Genomic DNA, 21,104 nt, shown 5'->3' on the forward strand with positions numbered 1-21,104 from the left:
ATGCAGGTGGCTCCCGTGAGTCTAAATCGTCTCCCTCCCGGTAAGACGTTTGTTTCAGTACCTGATCGGGAGAAGATCCTACACTGGGGCCATTCGTCTAAACTAGCTGGCCACGCCGGTCAGAAAAAGACCCTCCAGCTTATTGCCCGGCACTATTGGTGGCCTACCCTGCACAAGGACATAATAGACTTTGTTTCTGCCTGTGTGTCCTGCGCCCGCAACAAAGTCCCGAGACATCTGCCAGCCGGACGCCTCCTTCCGCTTCCTGTACCTGCTGCCCCCTGGCAGCATATAGCAATGGACTTTATAACTGATCTCCCCGTCTCTGCCGGTTGTACGGTCATTTGGGTGGTCGCTGACCGCTTTTCCAAGATGGCTCACTTTATTCCCCTGCCAGGCCTTCCGTCTGCACCCGATCTGGCTAAAGACTTTATCCGCCACATCTTCCGTCTTCATGGCCTGCCCCTCCACATCGTGTCGGATCGTGGGGTACAGTTCACCTCACGTTTCTGGAGAGCCACTTGTAAACTACTAGACGTCACCCTGGACTTCTCTTCCGCTTACCACCCACAGTCCAATGGTCAAGTGGAGCGGATCAATCAGAACCTGACCAGTTACCTCCGGCACTTCGTTAATGCCCACCATTCTGACTGGGTGGATCTCCTACCATGGGCCAAGTTCTCTTATAATAATCACGAGAGCGAATCCTCCTCCAAATCCCCGTTTTTTGTAGTCTTTGGTCAGCATCCTCGGATTCCTTTTCCTGTCTCCACCTCTGTGGACAACCCGGCTGCGGAATCTCTCGTTAGCAAATTTTCCTCCATATGGGAGAGTACCCGGTCCGCACTCCTTCTGTCATCCGAGCGTATGAAAAGACACGCTGACAAAAAACGCCTGGATCCTCCACAATTTCGTCCAGGAGATAAAGTCTGGCTCTCATCTAAATATGTTCGACTCAAGATACCTTCTTACAAGTTAGGGCCTCGGTTCATCGGTCCTCTGGAGGTCATCAGTCAGATCAACCCGGTGGCCTATAAATTGAAACTCCCGGCCAACTTACGGATCCCCAACTCCTTCCATGTATCTCTCCTCAAACCCGTGGTGCTTAACTCTTTTTCCAAGTCTACAGGTACGCCTCCTGCTCCGGTTTCTGCTGAGGACGAGTTTGAGGTAGAGAACATTCTTGCCACCAAAAGGGTAAGAGGAAAGACCTTTTTTCTGGTAGATTGGAAGGGGTTTGGTCCTGAGGAGAGAAAGTGGGAGCCCCGGGAGAACATCCATGCCCCTCTCATCCTATTAAATTTCTATCTGGCCTAAAAAAGGGGGGGCCTAAAGGGGGGGGTACTGTAGTGCCGGCGTCCCTGCCCTCTGCTAGGCAGGGACGCTGTTCCCCTCACCGCTCTGCTCCGTGCCCGGCGTCCCTCTCCCGCTCTGCTGGCAGCGCGCGCTCCTTCCCGGCCACTGTGCTTAGGGCGCGCGCGCCCTCCCTCCCTCTTAAAGGGGCCGCGCGCGCCGTCCTAAGGAGTCCCCGGCCAATGGCCGGAGGACTTTACCGTATATAAGGCACCTCCTCCAAAATGGAGGTGCCCGAGCAATGTTGTTTGCACCTGTGTCTCACCTGTGCTTCAGCCCTCAGGTCCCGTTGCCAGTTACCTGCCAGTTACCTGCCAGATTCCTGCCTGATTACTTGCTACCTGCCTGCTAGTCTGAGGTCCGACGGTCTGCCTTACTAATCCTGTCAGTCTGTCTAAGGACCAGCCTGCCCGCTCACCTGGGAGCGCACATCAGATACCTGCCAGCTTGTCTGAGGTCCGACGGTCTGCCTTACTAATCCTGTCAGTCTGTCTAAGGACCAGCCTGCCCGCTCACCTGGGAGCGCACATCAGCTACCTGCCTGCCTGAGGTCCGACGGTCTGCCTTCCAACTCCTGTCAGTCTGTCTATGGACCAGCTTGCCCGCTCACCTGGGAGCGCACATCTGCTATCTGCCTGCTAGCCTACCTGGAGGCTCCGCCATCACGTGCTGTGACCACCTGCCTGTCCAGTGACTCCTGCCCGCTCACCTGGGAGCGCTCTTCTGCTACCTGTCTGTTTGCCTACCCGGAGGCTCTGCCGTCACGTGCTGTGACCACCCGCCTGTCCAGAGACTTCTGCCCGCTCACCTGGGAGCGCTCATCTGTCGCCTGTCCGCTGGTCTTCCTGGAGGCTCCGCCGTCACTTGCTGTGACCACCCGTTCATCCAGAGACTCTCGCCTGCTCACCTGGGAGCTCACGTCAATCTTCAGCCGCCACAGGTCGTACCAACCCTATACCTAGAGACTGCCCCGGTCACTTGCCGTGACCTCCAGCCCGTTCACTCAGAGACTGTCCCGTTCACTCAGAGACTGTCCCGTTCACTCAGAGACTGTCCCGTTCACCTGCTGAGACTTCCAGCCCGTCTTCCCTGGTCGCCACCCGCTCCCTTACAAGGACCGCCTCCTTGTATAGTAGCTCTGAGGTTCCGCCTCCCAGACCCGTTACAACAAGCACTTGTCCATGGCTAGGTGGACCTTCCCAGTAACTGCGGGTAATGGGACACAAGCTTGTGTAAGGCGGGGACGGCGCACCAGGAGAAATAGTCGTGGCTGGGGACCGAGGGATGGCCGCCGTCATCAGTTTGCGGAAAGATTCCGTCTACATCAGCATAAAAGGCAACATTTCAAGTGCAAGCATTCGAGAAATGTGGGAGTTTAGTATTTTAGCCTGCGGAGCGTTGGCTACGTATTTGTGCTGGTGTTCAAAAGGACTGGGGTAGGGACAACTGAATGCTGCAGTGGGACAAGGACGTGGTTGCTGATGGTGGTGATTGTGAGTGTGCAACAACAGGTGCAGGGCGGGAGGCATCTTCGCCAGCGCCATGGACAGGGGATTGTTGTGCATGAACAACAGCGGAACAGGCAGTGGTGTCTCCCGCAGACACTGATTGTGAACCTAGGCGTTCAGCCCACCTAGTCGGGTGCTTTGCTGTCATGTGCCTGAGCATGCTGGTGGTCAGGCTGGTAGTTTTGCTGCCCCTGCTGATGCCGGCCCGGCAGATGTTGCAAATGGCCTTTTTGGGGTTATCTGGACAGTCTTTAAAAAAGAGCCAGACTCTGGAAGAAGAAACAGTTGGACTGGCAACTTCCCGGGGAACAGTTGCCCGCGTTGTGTCTGTGGCCACCCCACTGCTTGTTCCTGCCTGTTGTGGTGCTACGCCTCCCTCTCCCGCTGTGCTGCTGTCCTCGCTATGCATTTCACCTTGCAAGGTTGGGTCAGTGACTTCATCGTTCACCACCTCGTCTTCCACGTACGCACCCTGGGCCTCCTCCTGACTGGGTGGCAATTGTGTCTCATCATCATCCACCTCTTGCGACAGTTTCCCACCTTCGCCTTTGTGTGACCGTGGCTGCTCAAATATTTGGGCATCGCTACATGCGATCTCCTCTTGCCCCGCTTGAAGCAGGTCGGGCGAGAGGCCCAAATCTATAAATGGAGAAGGGAAAAAGATAAAATTCTGATTTTTACACCCCCCCAAAAAAAGGATGATTTTTTTCATCTGTATCATCCATATGCAATCCGTATTGCATTCGTTCTTATACAGCAGCAGTGAATAAAATTTGCAACACCAAAAACAGTTTCCTATATTAAGAACTGCAATGTATCGAATGCTATTCTGTTGATCTTTATGGGATATGATTTTTTTTTTTTTAAACAGACTTGAATAGGCGAGTCTCATACGAAATATGGAAGAAATGAGTGCATGCTGCAATTTTCTATTTTTATTTTTACCCAGACATTCAATGTGTGTAAAAAACAAAAAACATAAAACAAAAAAGGTCAACTGAACAGCCCAATTAATAGCATTGGTCATAATGCTGTTTGTCACCCTGGGCCCCACACTCATAAGAGCAACCCAGAGCGATATCCACCCTGATACAGTTAAACACTATATCTCCAGATGGTAACCAAAATGCAAATTTTATTAAATAACCAAAAAACATGACGAGGGTCCACATTGCGATGCATGGGTAAGGTATTTCCTTTCATCATATATGCGTTCTGTCATGTGTCATACATTGCTGTCTGGTTGTTCTTTAAGGTCCTAGTGAGATACATACCATGTGATCATGGGCTATTCAGTTTAACCTTTTTCTATGCATACTAATGCCTTATTATGTGTGTTGGTCGCCTTTATATCATTTGATATTTATTACTGAATGTGGTGGATCGCACACTATTCATCAGCTGACAACATCAACAGACACATAGGCTGGTGTGTGTGTTGACATATATAGACATACATATACAGCTTTGGCAAAAATTAAGAGACCACTGAACAGTTTTCTATTGGAAAGCATGGAAAGATTGGTGGAAAGCATGCCAAGACGCATGAAAGCGGTGATTAAAAATCATGGTTAGTCCACCAAATATTAACTCACTGTTTCCGAGTTAAAACATGAGTAATTTGAGGTCTGAAAGCACGGTTTCTTTTTTAGTATTTTGACGCTTTATCATTTTCTGCAAATAAATACAAAATTTTTAGCTTTGAATTTTGGAGACATGTTGTCAGTAGTTTATAGAATAATGGATAATATGATGGATATGACTGTGAATGGGGCACCTCATAATAGACCCCCTTTCTTCCCCACTTCCATCCTTTTTCCTCCATCGACAGCCCCTATGTTTTTAAACTCCTTTCCTCCCATCTCGCGTAGTATTTGGCATCCCGCTATCTCCAGGGTATAAGATTTGCATTGGTTATGGCGTCCCACTGTTTTTTGTGGGGCCATCGTAGTGAGTTGGGACCTCTGATATCCTCTACATACATGTATTGGCAATTCTTGGAGCCAGATAGGCCAGCCATGGCATGGCGATTGCTTCGCAGGATTTGTGATTTTTGGCTGGGGACTGTTTGTGTGTGCGATGCATGTGGTTTAGGGGCCTGGGTGCAGTGTGACAGGACCGATGGATATTGGATGTGACACAACATATCCAGCACCTGACACAGTGGTGGAGCGCAGATCACGCGTTCCACAGTCCGAAAATTACGCGACCGCGGAACCGGAAGTGACGTTCCGATCATGTGACTTAGCGGTGGAACGCAGAGTGTGCGTTCCACAGCCCAGAAATAACGTGGACAAAAGATGGATACCGGATATAACGCGAACCGGAAGTGACGCGACACTCCGATCGCGTGATTTAGCGGTGGAGCGCATATTCTGCGTTCCAAAAACCGGAAATGACGTGGTTTACAGACCACGATATCGGAAGAACGCTAAAGAGCGCACTCCAGGTAACCAGGGAGATGCACACACATGTAAACCATACAATGGAGGAAAACAAGTGGCACATGGAGTGGGTATACATGAAGAGGCGTCACCACCTCAGGTGAGGTCACACATGTATTCAATTACAGCCGCAATTATCAGAGTATTTATACGGGCCTTATTCAAACCCTCCACTCTCTGCAGATCAGGACAGAGAGTGGAGGGACCGCTATAAATTATGCACTCAGCACTTTAGCATCTATTTTTCCTGCAACAAGATAGTCCCCTGAGGATTTCGCTTGGATGAAACGCGTAGGGACGCTACAAGGGAAAGTGCAGGGCCTCCGTAATAGGGCTAGTTGTGGACTGCCCTCATCAGGGAGGGAGCTCTGTGGGGATAGTTGTAAGCTTGAGCCTTAAGGGACAAATAGAGCCAGCCTGTATGACTACTTGATCCAGAAGGAAATCCCCTTCTTCTCCCCTCCGATGACTACTCCAGTCCCTGAGAAAAACAAAGAATGGGTGAGAGAATTCCATTTTATTGACACAATTATGTCTTGATTATATAGGATCTGCACTCGGACCTGTAATTTATATTAATTGTGTTTTTTCTCGTGAAAAAATCTGTTTCCTTTTTCAATTATCCGTTCTAGGGGATGGAGATAAGTGGCTGATCTATGATTTAAGGGGAGGATTACAATATCTTTCCTCCCCCCATTATCATTTGACGCATATCTGAATCTGCAGGGAGGATCGGTGTCCTGGGGGAGAGTGATTTAATTGCCTCTACCCCTTGTATGCCTTCCGCTCCTTACAGATTCTATCCAAAACCTTGATCTTCACATTTGAAGACAAAATAGGAGCTTCTGTGTGTAATTTACACTAATTTGGTAGAGGGATGGTTCTTTGATTTTGTTTATGGAAATTATCATTTCAGCAATGAGACTTATCTCTTTTTATGGGTGGTATACACGTTCTTAAAATATAATTATTAAAAGTTATGTTTTAGATTCTCACTTTAATGCTGTCTAATAGTCAATACTTGGTGAGAACATATCTCAATATTGGTGGGTGTCACTCTCACTACTTTGCTTATTGATAGTTTATAGAATAAAACAACAATGTACATTTTACTCAAAAATATACCTATAAAGAGAAAAATCAGAGAAACTGAAAATTTTGCAGTGGTCTCTTAATTTTTGCAAGAGCTGTATGTCTTTTTGACTCTGATCGCATTATTTATTTTTTACCTGGATCCATAGTCCCTATGTGTTTCCCTTCCTTTTATGAGCCCATTCCTGTTACCTCATTTTATCCATACTGTTGGAAAAAATATTTCTCTTGTGCTATGCTAAATAGCACGGCTCTTTTTTAATATTGTATGTTTTTGGGTTATTTAATAAAATGTTGTATTTTTGTTACCATCAGGAGATATATCGACTCTATATGCACTTTGTAGGTTAAATATTTGTTGTTGAGTCTTTTTTGCCAATTATGATTATTGTAGTCCTGGAATCCTTTTTCTCTTTTACAGTTAAACACTGTGGTACAGATGTCTCCCTGCAGTAATGCTCCCCATTCCGTAGGACGCAGATTGCTTTAGCTCTGCGACCTAAAAAACTGCAGGGACACCCACTAAAGAAGGTGCGGGTGGGTGTCATCACGCCGGGACTGACTGCTTTTGTGTGCGCCAGCGTGATGACATCACCGCGTTAGTGCACCCACGCCATAGTCCTATCCGCCGGCGGGCTTGCCAGGATCCAGGCTTAGGTGAGTATAAGATGTTTGTTTTGTTTATTAATAGTACTTGTTGACTCTGACTACTGGGGTCATACAATATGGGGGGCTACTGGGGTCCGTCATGCAGTGTGGGACTACTGGGTGATATGTGGGCCCATGTGTATACAGAGCTGTGGGGACATCACACTGTATGGGAAGCTGTGGGCCCATCATGCTATGCAAATGGAAACTATATATGGGGAGACTCCGAGGACATTATTAAATGTTAAGTGGGCACTTATTGCTGTAACATCCCTGGCGGTGTGCTTGCATGGTGCACCACCTCCCACCATGCAAGACTGCAATCTTACCAGTCAGTCCATGCTGCACTCTTTGCTCCAGTACCTGCTCTGTCCATGTCTCTTGTCTGATTGCTTAGGGCGTCGGCGTGGCTTTCTGCTTGTTTCTTATAGCTACTGTGTGCACAGTCCTAATGCGTCCCCAGCCTATTGCTGTGAGTCACTGGATACTTAAACCCCCTCCACCCAGTAGGTGGTGCCTGAACAACTCTTTCTCGCAGTTTGTCCTTTGCAACTGAATTGCCAGGTCCTGTCAAGTATCTAGTCAGTTCTGCCACCCTGGGGGCTGTATACCCAGGCCTGTTACCTGTCTGTTCTGCCACCCTGGGGGCTGTATACTCAGGCTCGTTTCTGTATCTTGTTTCTGTTTCAGTTCCTGTCTGAACAGTGTCCTAGCCCGTTTCTTGTTTATTTCCATGTTTGTACCTTCCCTTTTCCTGCAGTGTCTGAACCTGCACCTAACTACAACTCGTTGTCTCTGTACTTCTGTTTGTGAGTTTTGTGTCCACTCGCTACTTCATTGTAAGTACCTTGTGTGTATCTGGTTCTGCTCGTTCTGTTTCCCTGCCTCCGTATTTACCTCCTGTGTTCTAGCTATCTTCCTGTATCTTCCAGTCTGTTCCTTGTGAACAGAGCCCTGTCCTGTCTGCCTTCACCTTCTGCTCTGTTCTGCTCTGCTCCGCTTGTTTACCGCACCTGCGGTTCCGCTCTGCTGTGCTTGTTCACCGCTTCGGCGGTTCCGCTCTGCTCCGCTTGTTTAACGCACCTGTGGTTCTGCTCTGCTCCGCTTGTTTACCGCACCTGCGGTTCCGCTCCGCTTGTTCACCGCACCTGTGGTTTTGCTCCGCTCCGCTTCTTCACTGCACCTGCGGTTTTGCTCCGCTCCGCTTGTTCACCGCACCTGCGGTTTTGCTCCGCTTGTTCACCGCACCTGCGGTTTTGCTCCGCTCCGCTTGTTCACCGGACCTGCGATTTTGCTCCACTCCGCTTGTTCACCGCACCTGCGGTTTTGCTCTGCTCTGCTTGTTCACCGCACCTGCGGTTTTGCTCTGCTCTGCTTGTTCACCCCACCTGCGGTTTTGCTCCGCTCTGCTTGTTCACCGCACCTGCGGCTCTGTTCCTGTATCCCAGTCTGTACTGGTCCCTATTCAGCCTGCGTTCATACCTGCCAGTATCTGCCTGTCTTCATACCAGCCGTGCCTGCTAGTACCCATCTGCCTTCATACCAGCCGTGCCTGTCAGTGTCCACCTGCTTGCATACCAGCTAACCTGCCTGTTCCTGCATTCCCCGGTGTGGGTCAACAGCTGTGACCGGGGTCAGACCTGGAGTAGCACCTGGTCCCTATGCTCGGTTCCTCCCTGGTTCACGGAGTCGACTGAGCCGCCGTGTGACCTTGGTCGGATCAGGTTGATACTTAGTTACGCCCCTCCAGGCACTCTTTGGTTCATGGTACAGTGGGATCACTAATCACGCTCACACCAGTCAGTCCGGGCGCGAGCGTAACAATTGCTATAGGGGTACTTAGGGTATTGTGACTATAAAATGGGTACACTAGGGTCATTATTACTTTCTGGGGGCACTGTTTTCTAGGGCATTTTCAATTTTACCATTTATGCCACTCCCCACTATCAGTATTCGGTCAGTATTTTTTCTCAGGAGTGGGAGCCAAAACCAGGAGTGGGTGATAAATGCAGAATTAGTGCACTTGTTTCTATTATACCTTTTCTCCGATTGTTCCTCACCTGGTTTTGGCTCCCACTCCTGAGAAAAAATACTGACCGAATACTGACCAAATACTGATAGTGGGGAGTGCCATAAATGGGCACAAAGGAGGCATTTTACTTTGTAAGGGCACAGTGGTGGGCATTATTATGTGGGGCACTAAGAAAAGCAGTAATAGGATGAGGAGTTTTTGAAGCAAAATAGTCTTCCTTCAACCTTAAAAACTATGTTACTAAGTCCATCTAGTTCAACCCATAGCCTAACATGTTGATCCAGAGGAAGGCAAAAAAAAACATGTGGCAAACACTAAGCTCCACATTGGGGAAAAAAATTCCTTCCTGACTCCATATGGTAATCAGACTAGTTCCCTGGATCAACGCCCTATCAAGGAAACTAGTATTTATAACCTGTAATATTATACTTTTCAAGAAAGGCATCCAGGCCCTTCTTAAATTTTAGTAGTGAATCACTCACTACAACATCATGCGGCAGAGAGTTCCATAGTCTCACTGCTCTTACAGTAAAGAATCCGCGTCTGTGATTATGATTAAACCTTCTTTCCTCCATTGTCCCCGTCTCAAGCCTCAGAGTAAAAAGATCAGTAGAAAGGTCATTGTACGGTCCCCTCATATACTTGTACATAGTAATAAGATCACCATTAAGCCTTCGTTTATCTAAACTAAATAACCCCAAGTGTAATAACCTGTCTTGGTATTGCAGACCCCCCAGTCCTCTAATAACCTTGGTCGCTCTTCTCTGCACCCTCTCTAGTTCAGCTATGTCTTTCTTATACATCGGTGACCAGAACTGTACACAGTATTCTAAGTGTGGTCGCACTAGTGACTTGTATAGAGGTAAAATTATGTTCTCCTCATGAGCATCTATGCCTCTTTTAATGCATCCCATTATTTTATTTGCCTTTGCAGCAGCTGCCTGACACTGGCCACTAAACGTGAGCTTGTCGTCCACCAATACACCCAGGTCTTTTTCAGTTACAGTTTTGCCCAGTGTTTTACAATTAAGCATATAATTATACATTTTATTTCCTCTGCCCAAGTGCATTACCTTACATTTATCCCAATTAAAGCTCATTTGCCATTTATCAGCCCAAGCTTCTAGTTTACATCGATCCTCCTGTAATATAAAATTGTCCTCCTCTGTATTGATTACCCTGCAGAGTTTAGTGTCATCTGCAAATATTGAAATATTACTCTGTATGCCCCCTACAAGGTCATTAATAAATATGTTAAAAAGAAGGGGGCCCAATACTGACCCCTGTGGTACCCCACTGTTAACTGTGACCCAGTCTGAGTGTGTTCCATTAATAACCACCCTTTGTTTCCTATCACTGAGCCTGTTCTTAACCCACATACATATATTTTCCCCTATCCCCATTGTTCTCATTTCATGTATCAACCTTTTGTGTGGAACCGTATCAAAAGCTTTTGAAAAGTCCATATACACAACATCCACTGCATTTCCTTGGTCCAGTCCAGAACTTACCTCCTCATAAAAACTGATCAGATTAGTTTGACAGGAACGGTCCCTCGTAAACCCATGTTGATATTGGGTCATGAGGTTATTCTTCTTCAGATACTCTATTATAGCATCTCTTAGGAAACCCTCCAGGATTTTACCCACAGTAGAGGTTAAGCTTACTGGCCTATAATTTCCAAGTTCGGTTTTTGTCCCCTTTTTGAATATTGGCACCACATTTGCTATACGCCAGTCCTGTGGTACAGACCCCGTTATTATGGAATCTTTAAAGATTAAAAATAAATAGGTAAAATAAGATTAGCAGGTCAAAATAGGAAAAGCAATAAGACACTGAATCTCACCTGAGTGACTCTTCTGGTGTCTAAACAGTGTAGATTTGCGTGCAAAACACTTCCCGCACTCCGGACAAGAATATGGCTTCTCACCAGTGTGACTTCTCAAATGCCTGATAAGCTCGGCGTTCCAGTTAAAACACTTATTGCATTTAGGGCAAGGAAATGTTTTAAAAGGTTTGAAGGGATGATGGTGGGGGATAAAGGTTGGAAAATTAAGGAATCGTAACCTTTGATCAAAAGGATTGGAGGACAGATCTAGGTTAGGAAATATCGGAAAGATATTTGGGATAATAGGGTTTTCGCCAGCAGAAAAATCTTTTAAGTCATTATCGTCTGTTTCATAGTCTGAAGATATGATTATTTGTTCTTCTGAGCTATTCATGCCTGAAAGTTTATCTGATAAATAAAAAAACAACAATGAGAAGGAATGACCAATCAAGATCACAATTTATGATCAAACAACTTTAGTCCTCTGTTGTGTTATCTCAGAGTTATCATGGGAACATAAGAAGTCAAGTCCTACTTTTCAGTAAAATAAAAAAAGGCTGCTTTGAAATCACCCAGGAACTCTAGAATACTGTCTGAGCAAAGGGTCAGGAAGCATTATGGTGGGGAGTTGGGAAGATGTAATATAGACTTGGAAATATGGCACTCCTTGGATATTAAGTGCGCGGAAACAATCCCAACCCGTTCAATAATATATAAAAAAAAATAAAAAAATTCACCAATTTTAAGAGTGACTCTTAGTATTATGTGGACTTAAGAAGAAAATTTATATTCACAGGTCAATGACTTAGACATTTTGGACATATTAATGCTGCTACCAATACACTTGATCTGCTAAGTTCTCTTAGCGAACTAATATTCATAAACCAGATAACAATGTTATATAGTTTTCTGCTGGTAGCTCAAAGGAATCTGTTAGGCGATTCATGCTGCCCGAACCACAAGCAACATGGATCGCAGCCTGGCTGCACAATTATAGCTGATAAATACTAACTTCCCTGAGGCCGGCTCTTCCCAGTACAGCTTCAGGTGATTGACAGGTCTTTCCATATACAGCGGGTGAAATAAGTATTGAACACGTCACCAATTTTCTAAGTACCATATTTTTCGGACTAAAAGACGCACCAGACCATAAGGTTTTAGAGGAAGAAAATAGAAAAAAAATTGAAGCAAAAAATGTGGTCATGATGCACTGCTATGGGGGAAAGGGTCTGCCCCCAATTCTGTACAAATATCCGCCATCCTGGTATATATGGACCCCCCCTTCCTGGTATGCATGGCACCCGTCATCCCCATACTGGTATGCATGGCACCCTTCATCCCCATCCTAGCATGCACGGCACCCCTCATCCTGGTATACATGGCACCTTCATCATGCTGCACACAAAAAAATAAACGATTCGCAGCTGCGTCGTGTTCAGCTTCCAGCAGCTGATCTCAGCGTGTGAGCAGTGCATGACGTCACTGCCATGCTCCCTCACACTGTGAGATGAGCTGCCGGAATAGTCACTGCCACCCACGCCGGGACTGTGGGCGTGGGGAGTAGTGACTATTCATTCTCCTTAATAGCGAGCGCACCGTGTCAGCAGCAGCTGCGGCTCCTGCAGCTGCTCGTAGATCTCTTGTGCCCACTACTAAAGAGCATGAATATTCACGCCTCTCCACTCCCATGGGCGTGGAGAGTAGTGCATATTCATGCTCTTTAATAGCGGGCACCTGTGACCGCTGACCCACTGCAGGAGCCGTGGCTGCTGCTGACACTGTGCGCCCACTATTAAGGAGAATGAATAGTCAGTGCATTACATAGGCGTGGGGAGCAGTGAATATTCATTTTCTTTAGCAGCGGGCACAGTGTAGGCTGCAGCAGGCAGCTCCTGCCTCCTGTGCCTGCTCCTCCGCTGTTGCCGCTCCCCCCTTACCACCCAGAGCAACAGTATAGTACATTTGGACAATAAGACACACCTCCCACTTTCCCCAAAAATTTTGAAGGAAAAAGTGTCTTAATAGTCCAAAAATATACGATAAATATATATTTCTAAAGGTGCTATTGACCTGAAATGAAATCATAGCATAGATGGCAAAAAATTATGTGTAATAATGAGAAATGACAAGGGAAAAAATATTGAACACGCTTACTGAAATACATTTAATACTTCGTACAAAAGCCTTTGTTGGTGATGACAGCTTCAAGACACCTCCTGTATGGAGAAACTAGTTGCATGTATTACTCAGCTGTGATTTTGGCCCATCCTTCCACACAAACACTCTGCAAATCCTGAAGATTCCGTGGGTTTCTTCTATGAACTATGAGTTTTTTGTGTTTTTTTTTAAATCAAAATGTTTTTTATTGATTTTTATAAAGATTTACACAAAGGAAAAAAAAAAAAAAGGAAAAAGCAACAACAACCAGACAAACATTGGAGAAACACCGTTCTCCACCCCCCAACCTTAAGAAGCATTAAACATGAGTTATTTATACATCCTGGCCCTGCAAAACCAGCATAATTAGATGAACAAGTATTTGAATATAGTAACAATAGTCAATCCAATTACATATAACTTGTGGAAGTACTAATAACATTTTAATTAATTTTCAGAGAAGTTTAATTTGAGGCATCATATAAACGTAATTCAAAGCAAGCCAAGGCAAAATCTCCTCAGTTCCCTTGATGTCAAACCAGAGCCATCAAACTATAGACTCTATATCTTGTCAAATTTATAGATAGCATCTCTTTTTAGGTATATGCCTTTTTCCAGATTTACTAGCCAGTTAACTTTATCAATAAATTCTGATATCATAGGCTCCTGATCTGCTATCCATTTTTGGGCTATCAATTTTCTTGCTATATATAACATATGTGCCTTTCTTGAAAAGTATAATATTACAGGTTATATATACTAGATTCCTTGATAGGACGTTGATCCAGGAAACTAGTATGATTGCCGTATAGAGTCAGGAAGGAATTTTTTTCCCCAATGTGGAGCTTAGTGTTTGCCACATGTTTTTTTTTGCCTTCCTCTGGATCAACATGTTAGGCTATGGGTTGAACTAGATGGACTTAGTCTTCCTTCAACCTTAAAAACTGTTACTATGTAATAGTCAGATCTTCAACATATCCCAGTATACATCCTAATAGTGAAAGCTCTACGTCAATTGAATAAACCCTGTTAATCATTGCTACAACACTCTTCCAAAAGGACACCAAGTTAGGACAGTTCCACATCATATGAAGCATATCTGCTATGCTAGTTTTGCATTTAGGACAGTGGGGACTTGAACGAAATCCTGTGTTAAATAAGAATTGAGGTGTCCTGTATGCCTGGTGTATCACATATATATGGGACAGTCTATGGGATTCACTTAAAGACAGCTGTGGAACTCTTTCCAGTATTTCTGACCAGTGATTTTCGTCTATGGGTCCCATTACACTCTCCCATTTCTCATTCGATTGCATCAGCTGGTTTGTCAATATAATGTCTAAGAGAATGTTATAAAGTAATGCGATCAGTCCACGATAACTGTGTATATTAACTATTCTCTGTATTATTGAGTTTCGGGGTACCCCTCCTTCCAGAACAATGCCTTCCGCCCGATATGCGTGCCTAAATTGTAAGTATTTGTAGAATTCAGAGGGAGGTAACCCATATTCGCTTTGCAGCTGTGAGAATTCCTTAATCACATCACCTATCAGCACTTGATTAAGTCTGTTTAAACCCTTGGCGCTCCAGGAGCCAAATCCCACCAGTTGGTATAGATTTGGAAGCCATGGAGTTTCCATAATGAAGTAAATTGTGAAACACCTTTTCTTTCTTGTAATTTTTTCACCGTCCCCCAAAGTTTGTGACATAACAGCATAGCCGGTATTTTGCCTCCAAGTGTCCCAAACTTATTCGCCTCCAAACCTCAAAGAGTTTATCTGATTGGAAATAATGCTGTAGCAACATACGCTGAGCTCCCCCTCCCCAGGGTAGTCCCATCCCTGAATATGTTGAAGCGGAGATGCCACATAATATACCCATGGGTTAGGAACCGCCAGGCCTCCCATTGTTTTGTTTCTTTGCAATGCTTCCAGTTTAATTCTCGGAGTCTGTTTGCCCCATATTAATTTTCTAAACTCCTGACTGACTTTAAAGAAAAACCTCTGATTTATCCATATTGGCTAGTTGTGTAGAACATACAGCAATTGTGGCATCCAGATCATTTTGACCAGGTTAGTACGGCCCACAACCGACAACGGTAACTTAGACCAGGCGCCTAGTTTACCTCTAAATTTAATTAAGACTAGATCAAGATTCAACTTCTCAATGATTTATTTTTGCCGATATATTGATGCCTAAATATTTAAACTCCGATACCACTTGTAAACCCGAGTTAATGTAGTGGGAAGCATTCTCATCTGTATTATCCAATGGAAGTATAACTGATTTGCTCCAATTTATCTTCAGACCAGAGTATTTTCAAAATGTTTATATCGTTTTCATTGCTATAGGAAGGGACTCAGAAATTTTAGCCAGAAATAATAAAGTGTCATCAGCGTATAAAGCGACCTTCTCTTCACTATTCCCTCTGCGAAACGCAACTATTCCTGGGTGCTCCCTGATAACCGATGCCAGGGGTTCAATGGCCAGTGCAAAGAGCAGGGGTGACAATGGGCACCCCGGCCACATACCTCCACTCAGTCCAAAAGCCGGGGAGAGGTGTCCATTTACTCGTATTCTAGCCATCGGCCTACCATACAGCAATTTAACCCATGAAATAAAACTAGGTCCTATACCAAACTTTTCCATCACCGTCCATAAATATTCCCACTCAACAGAATCAAATGCTTTAGCAGCGTCCAGAGAACATACAGCCCTGTCCCCATCACCATCCACCGGCAACTGAAGATTAAGAAATAATCTCCGGATATTAACAGCTTTGGATCTAGCCGGCATGAAGCCTGACTGGTCAGTATGGATTACTGTAGAAATTATTGTATTCAATCTAGACGCCAGAAACTTCACAATAATTTTAACATCAGTTGACAATAAAGATATCGGCCTATATGAGTCAGGGATTAAAGGGTCTTTACCTGGCTTAGGTATGACTATCACCACCTCTTGCATTGAATGGGGTAGGGTTCCCCCCCTCACCGCTTCCTCGAAGGTAGCCAGTAAGTGGGGAAGTAGAATATTTCCAAATTTCTTATATATTTCTGTGGGAAGCCCGTCTAGTAGTGACGATTTGTTATTAGCCATAGAGGCTACTGCCATTTGTAACTCCTCCAGCTGTAGTGGTCTATTTAAAAATTCTTGATCTTTACTGCTGAATGTTGGTAGTTTGATTTCCCTCAAGTAGGATAAGATCTGTTCTCTATTAAATTGCAGTTTGGATGTATATAAATCTTTATAAAATTCTAGCAGAGTGTTTGAGATCAGGTCAGTCTGATTTACTACCACTCCTTCCCTGTTCTTCAAAGCACCAATAAAAGAACTCCCCATCTGGGCTCTTGCTATCACAGCCAGTAAGTGTCTTGCCTTCTCCCCCTCCTCAAAGAAGTGTGTCTGGGGAAACATGCGTTTATTTTTAGCTTTTTCCTTTATATGTGTGGTGTACGCTTCCTGTGCCTCTCCCCACTCCATCAGGTCCTCGTTTACACCGGTTAGTAGAATCATAGAATGGTAGAGTTGGAGGGGTCCTCCTGGGTCATCTGGTCCAACCCCCTGCTCAAAGCAGGAACTAAATCATCTCAGACAGATATCTGTCCAGCCTCTGTTTGAAGACGTCCATTGAAGGGGAACTCACCACCTCTCGTGGCAGCCTGTTCCACTCATTGATCACCCTCACTGGCAAAAAGTTTTTTCTAATATCTAATCTGTGTCTCCTCCCATTCAGTTTCATTCTATTGCTCCTAGTCTTTCCTTGTGCAAATGAGAATAAAGATGATCCTTGTACAATGTGACAGCCCTTAAGATATTTGTAGACAGCTATTAAGTCTCCTCTCAGTCTCCTTTTTTGCAAGCTAAACATTCCCAAATCCTGTAACCGTTCCTCATAGGACATGGTTTGCAGGCCGGTCACCATTCTGGTCGCTCTTCTCTGAACTTGCTCCAGTTTGTCGATGTCTTTTTTAAAATGTGGTGCCCAAAACTGGACACAGTATTCCAGATGAGGTCTGACCAAAGAGGAGTAAAGTCCGATAATGACTTCCCGTGATCTAGACTGTATGCTTCTGTTAATGCATCCCAGAATTGTATTTGCCTTTTTTGCTGCTGCATCACACTGTTGACTCATGTTCAGTCTATGATCTATTAGTATACCTAAGTCTTTTTCACATGTACTGTTGCTTAGCTCTATTCCTCCCATTTTGTATATGCTTTTTTCATTTTTATTGCCCAGATGTAGTACTTTGCATTTTTCCCTGTTAAAAACCATACTGTTAGTTACTGCCCACTGCTCCAGTTTATTTAGGTCTTTTTGAATCCTCTCTCTCTCTTCTTTAGTATTAGCTATCCCTCCTAGCTTTGTGTCATCAGCAAATTTAATCAGTTTACCCTCAATTCCTTCATCTAAATCATTGATAAAGATGTTGAACAATACAGGTCCCAGGACAAAGCCCTGTGGTACCCCACTTGAGACATTCATCCAACTGGATGTGAAGCCATTTACAACCACTCTTTGAGTCCGATCACTAAGCCAGTTATGAATCCACCTAACAGTTGCCTTGTCCATTTCATACTTGGTAATTTTTTCAATAAGGATGGTGTGAGATACTCTGTCAAATGCTTTTCTGAAGTCAAGATATACTATATCTACAGCATTTCCCTGATCCACCCAGTCAATGATTCTGTCATAGAAGGAAATTAAGTTAGTCTGACATGACTTGTTAGTTACAAACCCATGCTGACTCTGGTTAATCACTTCATTCTTATCCAGGTACTTACATACATGTTGTTTAATAATTTGTTCAAAGACCTTTCCTGGTATAGAAGTCAGACTCACCGGCCTATAGTTCCCTGGGTCCACCTTCTTCGCCTTTTTGAAGATAGGAACAACATTTGCTCTTCTCCAGTCTTCTGGGACTTCTCCTGTTCTCTAAGAATTTTCAAAGATTATAGAGAGTGGTTCTAAAATTTCTTCTACGATCTCCTTCAGTACTCTGGGGTGTAATTCATCTGGACCTGGAGACTTGAACTAATTTATGTTAGCTAAATATTCCCTCACAATCTTTCTGTTTACAGATAACCTGGATTCTTCAATTCCTTTAATAGGACAGTGAAGATCAATTTATGTTACATTTTCTTTCTGAGAGAAAATAGATGCAAAATAGGAATTAAAAAGTTCAGCCTTCTCAACATCCTTTCTTACCATTTCACCATTTTCATCCTGTAAAAATCCTATAGCATCTTTAACTTTTCTTTTACTTTTGACATACCCCCAAAATCCTTTTTTATTGCTTTTGACATCTCTTGCAAGCCTTAATTCATTGTCTGCTTTAGCTAACCTGATACGTGCCCTGCAGGATCAGCAGACTGCATTATAATCTTCTTTAGATATGCCTCCCTCTTTCCATTTGATAAACATTTCTTTCTTTCTTTTTAGCATGTGTTTAAGTTCTGTGTTCATCCATCCTGGTTTCCTTAAATGCTTCCCATTCTTCCTACTTTTCGGGATTGTTAACGATTGTGCTTTGAGAATCTCATTTTTAAAAATTTCCCATCCTTCCTGGACATTTTTGTCCTTAAGGACATCCAGCCATTGGATCCCTCCTATTCTCTTTCTGAGTCGCTTAAAATCTGCCTTTCTGAAATCTAACCTTGAAGTTTGAGTCTTCACATGTCTTCCTACTAGTTATCCAAAATTCTATAATAGCATGATCGCTGCCTCCGAGGGTCCCAGCCACTTTTACCTCCTCAACCATTTCCTCCCTGTTTATAAGGATTAGATCCAAAGTAGCAGATCCCCTTGTTTTCTCCCCTACCTCTTTTGGAAGATAAAGTTGTCAGCAAGAGAGGATAAGAATTTGCTTCACCTGTTAGCTTTACTTGAGAGAGATTCCCAACAAATGTCTGGATAGTTGAAATCTCCGATGACCACTACGTCATATTTTTTGGAGAACTTGGTCATTTGATACATAAAGAGTTCATCCATATCTTCAGTTTGCCCAGGTGGCCTGTAGTAAATGCCTACAATGGTGTCCTTTCCGTTGTTCTCTCCTTGTATTCTTACCCAAACAGTTTCCACAGAACTCCCTGTCTCTGAAGCTTCAATCTCTGTGCAGATATACGCTTTTCTAACATACAATGCGACACCTCCTCCTCGTTTATCAAGTCTGTTTCTTGCAAATAAGTTGTATCCTTTTAGCCTTGCATTCCAATCATGTGTATCGTCCCACCAAGTTTCAGTGATTCCAATGACATCATATTTCTTTTCCTGCGTTAGTAGTTCCAATTCTCCTTGTTTGTTGCCCATGCTTTGTGCATTTGTATAAAAACATTTTAGTACAACTTTCTCTTCTGTAGATCTAACTCTATCCTGTAAAAACTCCCCGATCTGTTAATGGCCTGTATTAAGACTCCTCGTAAGCACGCTTTCATGGCATCCCATAATGTGTTGTGCGACACTCGTTTGTCGTTTTCCTTAAAATAATGTTCTAAGGTAGATGTGATCAGTGTAATATCTATAATTTGAGGCCAGAAGGGATTCATGGCCCACATCAGAAAATCCAGCGGCCTGGGTGAAAAACAAAGAGTAGTCAGCAAGTGTGAATGCTCTGATAGCGCTCTGGGCAAATATTCCACTGTTCTTACCAAGGGGGAAATATGTTCTGTGCCCAATACCATATCAATACGCGATAATGTTTTATGTGTCTTAGAATAGCAAGAAAATTGTCTAGTGTTAGGATATTTGAGACGCCATATGTCCACTAATGATAGTATTTCTCCAAACTTCGTTATGGGGGCATTTTTGTAGCAGTGTCTGCTTTATATCTATCCCAATATGGATGAACAACATTATTGAAATCTCCCATGCAATGGACTGGAACTCCGGGTATCTTATTCATTAGTGAAGCAATATTTTTCAAAGTAATGTTGTTATATGGTGGAGGAACATAGACTGCCACAAGTAGAATTTCTTTTGTGAATATTTTACAGTGGATTCTCACAAATCTGCCTTCTCCATCTATCTTGGAATCAATTAATTCAAAAGGGATAGTCCTGTGTACTAGGATGCTAACCCGCCTAGAATATGTGGAGAAGGTAGAGTGGAAGCTGTGGCCTATCCATGAATATTTCATGCCCACAACACTCTTTCCCAAAGTGCGTTTCCTGCAGACGCAGGCAGGTGATCCCGGATATATTCCATGACCGCCGCTCTCTTTAAGGAGTCCCCCAGACCTCTGACATTCCATGAGAGGAATTTTACTTTATCAGCCATTATATCTAGTTATATAGGGATTGAAAAATACAGGTGACTTGTAAGGTATCCCCCTTTCTCTTCCCTTTTATAACCCTTTTTACAGTATTTCCACTTAGTCTGCTTGACCGCTAGTATTTGCAGAACCAGACAACAAGTTGTAGAGACAAAAACCCCACAAACACATTTAAACAAGTAAACATTAATCCATCCATTCAATCTGGATGAAGAAAGGCACCAGTCCATCCTGTAACCGTATACAGTCATATGAAAAAGTTTGGGCACCCCTATTAATCTTAAGCTTAATGTTTTATAAAAATTGGTGTTTTTGCAACAGCTATTTCAGTTTGATATATGTAATAACTGTTGGACACAGTAATGTTTCTGCCTTGAAATGAGGTTTATTGTACTAACAGAAAATGTGCAATCTGCATTCAAACAAAATTTGAAAGGCGCATAAGTATGGGCATCCTTATCATTTTCTTGTTTTAAATACTCCTACCTACTTTTTACTGACTTACTAAAGCACTTTTTTTGGTTTTGTAACCTCATGGAGCTTTGAACTTTATAGCCAGGTGTATGCAATCATGAGAAAAGCTACTTAAAGTGGCCACTTGCAAGTTGTTCTCCTGTTTGAATCTCCTCTGAAGAGTGGCATCATGTGCTCCTCAAAACAACTGTCAAATGATCTGAAAACAAAGATTATTCAACATAGTTGTTCAGGGGAAGCATACAAAAAGCTGTCTCAGAGATTTAACCTGTCAGTTTCCACTGTGAGGAACAT

General features: G+C 43.9%; 1 protein-coding gene across 4 annotated transcripts in view; it reads right to left on the reverse strand.

Moving 5' to 3' along the window:
• Positions 1-21,104, reverse strand: part of LOC141273099 (uncharacterized) — a 95,175-nt gene that overhangs the window by 10,940 nt on the left and 63,131 nt on the right. For 2 of the 4 annotated variants that reach the window (XM_073684478.1, XM_073684477.1), the window contains exons 8-9: positions 10,924-11,313; positions 3,276-3,500 (exon numbers count right to left, since the gene is read on the reverse strand). In XM_073684478.1, the coding sequence (XP_073540579.1) occupies positions 3,276-3,500; positions 10,924-11,313 (615 nt within the window). The remainder of the gene's footprint in view (positions 1-3,275; positions 3,501-10,923; positions 11,314-21,104) is intronic. The other 2 variants (XM_073684480.1, XM_073684481.1) reach the window with 2 other exon arrangements.

Source organism: Phyllobates terribilis, unplaced genomic scaffold (assembly GCF_046119375.1).
Source record: "Phyllobates terribilis strain yellow unplaced genomic scaffold, ASM4611937v1 Scaffold_5__5_contigs__length_657084704, whole genome shotgun sequence".
Lineage (NCBI taxonomy): Eukaryota > Metazoa > Chordata > Amphibia > Anura > Dendrobatidae > Phyllobates > Phyllobates terribilis.